At 37.8% G+C, this 6,547-nt stretch overlaps 1 protein-coding gene across 2 annotated transcripts in view; it reads left to right on the forward strand.

Annotated features, from left to right (window-relative positions):
- Positions 1 to 3,056, forward strand: part of rbl2 (retinoblastoma-like 2 (p130)) — a 36,811-nt gene extending 33,755 nt beyond the window's left edge. Inside the window, exon 22 of one of the 2 annotated variants that reach the window (XM_067436331.1) lies at positions 48 to 3,056. In XM_067436331.1, coding sequence (XP_067292432.1) covers positions 48 to 221 — 174 coding nt within the window. In that variant the 3' untranslated portion in view covers positions 222 to 3,056. The remainder of the gene's footprint in view (positions 1 to 47) is intronic. The other variant, XM_067436332.1, reaches the window with a different exon arrangement.
- The last annotated feature ends 3,491 nt before the right edge of the window (positions 3,057 to 6,547 follow it).

Genomic DNA, 6,547 nt, shown 5'->3' on the forward strand with positions numbered 1-6,547 from the left:
TTTCATCAAAATGCGATTCTAAAACTATTTCTCACTTTATCTCACAGCGGCTACGAGAGATCAACGTGATGATCCGTACGGGAGAGACGCCCACCAAGAAGCGAAGCATCGCCCTGGAAGAGGAGCAGCAGTCTCCCGCCAAAAGGCTCTGCCAGGAGAACCAGACGGCCCTGCTCAGACGCCTACAGGACGTGGCCAACGACCGCAGCTCCTCCCACTGATGCGCCCTCAACACCCAAAAGATAGAACTCACCCAAAATACATATTCATTTACTGTACGAGATTCATTTAGCCAAAGCCAATCAGAAGCCCTGTTTCCACCTAAATAACCCGGAACAATTTGTCCCAGGAACTCTTTTTCACTCACTCTTTTTCAGATTCGTCCGGTGACGTAGGACTGCGCACGTCGACTTTACGGTTCCCACTAGAATTCGTCCTTTGCAAATAAATTTAGTAAAGCCTGAACCTCGTCGTCGGCCCATCGGCCATATTTTTAAAAGTACATTATTGATTCAAACAGCAAACGACTCTTACTGCACACACCGCAACAGACTGTGGTTGAAATAAAATGCTGCGTGAGCTCAACCAATCAGCATGTTCAGCACCCAAGTCCCAACCCAGATAGTCCCTGAACTTTGAGAAAGCAGGGCGGTTTTGAGGTGAAATCTTTACCCGGAACTTCATTTAGACCCTGGTTTGTGGTCGAAACACACCGAGTACCACCCCAAAGTCCCTAGTTCCTGGGGAAAGTTCCCGCGGTGGAAACGCAGGTAAACATGCCATAGTTCACACCAAAAATACAAACAAACTGTTATGGGAAACACTTTTTTTTCTTTGTCCAAACTACTCTGGAATATCCTATCGAGCCTCACACATGACATGCAAGAGAAAACTTTGATTGAGAATTCATTCCCATGACTTATGAATTTGCACTCACTTTCTATTAATTCATTCCCTTGTTTTAGGCAAGTCATGGCCATGTTGTACCTTTTTGTTCCCTCGTTTTAATTTAGCTTAATTTAACTTAACTACAACAAAGGAGCAAATTAGTACAACATGGCCAGGGCCGTACCCAGGATTTTCTAAATACCGAGGTCCAAATATGAATTTTGGAGGGTTTGAAAAAAAAAAAACCATTTCCTTCCTTTACATATGCATTTTAAGACATAAGAAAATCAAAGAATCAGCTAACTGTAGCTTTAAAACCATGTCAGTGTGCAGTAGAAATTATTTTAAGAAGCTCACAGATTTTTATAAATGAGAATCTGGTTAAAGGTTGCAAAAAATATTAGACTCCAAATCAGAAAATCTGTTTTGTTGTTAAATTGAGCCAAAGACGACATATGTGTGACTCCGTCTTTGAAAACCTAGCTAAAGTACATTTTTGTGGTTTACATTATGTAAAGAACATTATTTGAACATATAACCTTGCTATATTTAATGTTGAATGAGTAAGATCATGTCAAAGATAGAAATCAATGTGAAAATATAACCAATGAGTGAATGCTCCTAATCTCAATATTAGATTATGAGACTTTATCCTGGCTTTCACAGACAAGAATCACATTATGTGTAGCAATTAGGAATATATTGTAGGCTAATGCTTTTTCTATTCTGAGCACAGTGGGCTACCTGCTCTTTCTGTCTCATCACCGTCATCTTCTCTCTTTCTTTTTTCCCCAGTCTCCTTTTCTTGCCCTGAATCTTTTCTCTTTTCAAAGCTGAGCTTTGTTTGAAGCAGTCTTTTCATTTTCGTCTGTATCGGTAAACACAAAGTTGTAAATGTGAATTTACTGAAGGCTTCCAAGAAAACCAGGTCAAGAAAACGTTATTAGTTTGCATCCCTGATTATTAAGCGCTCTTGTGGTGTTGTGATGTCAAACATCAGTCGTTGTTCGAAGCGCCGGTTGGTGGTTGTGGCATTTGTCCCGCCTCTCCTCCACTGTGATTGGACATTGATGTTCACCCAACGTTGAACTGTGGACGCTCAACGCGTAAAAATGGACAAAACCTGCCAGCTGTTGGTGCTATCGAAAAGTGCGGCGCATCCATTGGAAACAATCGAAAACATACGCCGGGCGAGGCGAGAACACCTGTTTGTACACGCCGCCCTAATAGGCTATTATTTTGCAACTTCTATTATGTACACCTCGGAGAATTACCGAGGTCCGGACCTCGGGGACCTCAATGGTGGGTACGGCCCTGAACATGGCCACAATTTGCTAAAAAGGAGGCAAAGGATTAAGAATTTGTTCCCATGACTTATTAATCATTTGCCAAGTTCTACTAATTAGTTCTCATTCTTGGTAAATCATGGCCATGATGTACTAAATTGTTCCCTTCTTTAATTTATTTAAGTGACAATACGGGTTATGCGCCACAAACTTCCATATCTGAAAGCAGGTCGCCGACGCCCCGTGTGAATGCAGTGTGAGTGTGTGATGTTTCTGTTGCAGACCTAAAATGCCTCAATAAAAGACCAGGCATTACTTAATCAAAGTCCACATCACAATGTGAAATATTAGCATAATGCCCACCCAAAGGCATACACAGAAACAAGATGAGGCTTCAGTGAATTGTAGTGTTGTCGCCATGTCACGGATAAACAAAAAATGTTTTGGATAAAACATTTGTACTTTTATAATGCATGCCAGGCCAGTAGGTGGCGATGTCAAGAAACACAACGCCCATATAGACTGAACATGTAACGCATATGCGCATGACGTTACTGTTTTCTGATGATATTGGTATAGTGTTCAGGCTCTTAAGAGGCCGTTGCCAACGACCAAAACGCATAAAATTTTTCCAGTTTTTAGTTGAAAATGTAAAGGGCTTGTCATGTAAAGGGCTCAAAGTCAAAAGTTTTACAGAGGACAGCTTCCTGAATCTGAGAGAGTACAACGCAGGCTATTTACAAAGAGTACTTACCTCTGGGAAACGTTCTGCTCACACGTAAAGTTCGTCCCAATCGAGAATCTGAATCAGGCTCGAACTGATAACACTGACGATAATACTGAGGATAATACTGAGGATAATACTGAGGATAATACTGACTATAATATTGACGATAATACTGACGATAATACTGACGATAATACTGAGCATAATACTGACGATAATACTGACGATAATACTGACGATAATACTGACTATAATACTGACTATAATACTGACGATAATACTGACGATAATACTGACTAAAATACTGACGATAATACTGACTATAATACTGACGATAATTCTGACTATAATACTGAGGATAATACTGACGATAATACTGACTATAATACTGAGGATAATACTGACGATAATACTGAGGATAATACTGACGATAATACTGAGGATAATACTGAGGATAATACTGACTATAATACTGACGATAATACTGACTATAATACTGAGGATAATACTGACTATAATACTGACGATAATACTGACTATAATACTGAGGATAATACTGAGGATAATACTGACTATAATACTGACGATAATACTGACTATAATACTGAGGATAATACTGACGATAATACTGACGATAATACTGAGGATAATACTGAGGATAATACTGACTATAATACTGACGATAATACTGACTATAATACTGACGATAATACTGACTATAATACTGAGGATAATACTGACGATAATACTGAGGATAATACTGACGATAATACTGACTATAATACTGAGGATAATACTGACGATAATACTGAGGATAATACTGACGATAATACTGAGGATAATACTGACGATAATACTGACGATAATACTGACGATAATACTGACGATAATACTGACTAAAATACTGACGATAATACTGACGATAATACTGACGATAATACTGACGATAATACTGACTATAATACTGACGATAATACTGACGATAATACTGACTAAAATACTGACGATAATACTGACGATAATACTGACGATAATACTGACTATAATACTGAGGATAATACTGACGATAATACTGACTATAATACTGAGGATAATACTGAGGATAATACTGACTATAATACTGACGATAATACTGACGATAATACTGACGATAATACTGACTATAATACTGACGATAATACTGACGATAATACTGACGATAATACAGACTATAATACTGAGGATAATACTGACGATAATACTGACTATAATACTGACAATAATACTGACTATAATACTGACGATAATACTGACGATAATACTGACGATAATACTGACGATAATACTGAGGATAATACTGATGATAATACTGACTAAAATACTGACGATAATACTGACTATAATACTGACGATAATACTGACTACAATACTGAGGATAATACTGAGGATAATACTGACGATAATACTGACTAAAATACTGACGATAATACTGACTATAATACTGAGGATAATACTGACGATAATACTGACGATAATACTGACTATAATACTGACTATAATACTGACGATAATACTGACGATAATACTGACGATAATACTGTTTACAGTTGCTTTAAAAGGGCCGTTATATTTGGCCAATCACAACACACTGTGTCAGATGGCCAATCAGAGCACACCAAGATTTTCGGAAGATTGGACTTTGTAGAAATCTGAGCAGAATGGGAAAAGAGGTGCTGCAATAATGTACAGTAGTATGTGAAAAATTAGTTTTTTGAATGTTTAAGCATGTTATCCTATTCTATTACACCCAATCATTAAAATAATGAACTTTTCTTAAGACTCCTTTAAAATGAAATAAAACACCAATGATAAAAATAACTAAATGGGTTAACTGATGAGATTTAAAGTCCATAGATATCACCGCCTATTTACCTCAGATGAGGGAATGAATTAGTACTAATGATAATCATCATCAGAAATCATTTTTAATTCACGGTCCTGATATCTATTTTACTTTCCCTCTGTATAAACAAAATTGAATGAATCACAATGAAACAATGATCAGCCACGGTCAACCACTGACTCAGATATTTTTGAAGCTAAGAGTATTTTGTAGACGTAGACTTTGCTTAAGAAGGCTCGTATGTGTCATATAAGACTGAAGGAGATTTGAAGCACTTAACAACAGATTTGTTTGCAAATCTTGCTCTGCGTTTATCGTGTGTGTTTTATAAAGAGTTATTTTTCATAAAGAGTTTTATAATGTATAGTGTCAAGAGATGTATGTGCACTCTGTCTTGTATGTTTGTATTGCTGGTTTATATATTTATGCTATTTTTCTAACCTTAGACGAATAACATCATCAGGTAACAGTCGTGTTGATAGTAGATGGTGTGAGTGCTTGATGTCATATTTATTTTGTTCTCTGCATGTATTAGATGTGTTAAAATCTGATTTCCTTTTCAGTACTGAAAGGAAGTTTTAGTAGCTTATGCTTGTAAACATAAGAAAATGTTTCCATTCCTCGATTCAAAAAAAAAGAAGAAAAGAAAAGAAGTGTGATTGTTGTAAGTGCCTTTTCTCCTCAACCTTTTGCCTTTCCTGATAATCTCTGTGCTTTACTCTAACACAGCGGCCCAGCATTAAATTATGATCCAACATTAATAAAATAATAATAAAAAGACCTCAGGTTGTGCTGTTCTAGTCTTCACCAAGTCAGTCACCCAATCTGTAACCGTATTCGGGAATTTGACTAAAATCACATATTACATAAAGATGTCATTATAAGTGTTGTATAAGTATTTATGTACTATTATAGTATTTTATTTATATTTTGAAATAGTTTTTATTTTTACATTTTAGGTTTTAAGTCATTTTATGGGCTTTTGTCTTTTTTTCTTTTTTTTTATATCTTACTAAATATATATATATATATATATATATATATATATATATATATATATATATATATATATATATATATATAACAAGACAAGTGTATAACACTGATTATCTCTTCATCACGGCACCTGTTAGTGGGTGGGATATATTAGGCAGCAAGTGAACATTTTGTCCTCAGAGTTGATGTGTTAGAAGCAGGAGAAATGGGCAAGCGTAAGGATTTGAGCGAGTTTGATAAGGGCCAAATTGTGACGGCTAGACGACTGGGTCAGAGCATCTCCAAAACTGCAGCTCTTGTGGGCTGTTCCCGGTCTGCAGTGGTCAGTCTCTATCAAAAGTGCTCCAAGGAAGGAACAGTGGAGAACCGGCCACAGGGTCATGGGCGGCCAAGGCTCATTGATGCACGTGGGGAGCGAAGGCTGGCCCGTGTGGTCCGATCAAACAGACGAGCTACTGGAGCTCAAACTGCTCCAGAAGTTAATGCTGGTTCTGATAGAAAGCTGTCAGAATACACAGAGCATCTCAGTTTGTTGCGTATGGGGCGGCATAGCCGCTGATCAGTCAGGGTGCCCATGCTGACCCCTGACCCCGCCGAAAGCACCAACAGTGGCACGTGAGCATCAGAACTGGACCACGGAGCAATAGAAGAAGTTGGCCTGGTCTGATGAATCACGTTTTCTTTTACATCACGTGGATGGTCGGGTGTGTGTGCGTCGCTTACCTGGGGAACACATGGCCCCAGGATGCACTCTGGGAAGAAGGCGAG

The sequence above is a fragment of the Pseudorasbora parva genome, chromosome 25 (genome assembly GCF_024679245.1).
Source record: "Pseudorasbora parva isolate DD20220531a chromosome 25, ASM2467924v1, whole genome shotgun sequence".
Classification (NCBI taxonomy): Eukaryota; Metazoa; Chordata; class Actinopteri; order Cypriniformes; family Gobionidae; genus Pseudorasbora; species Pseudorasbora parva.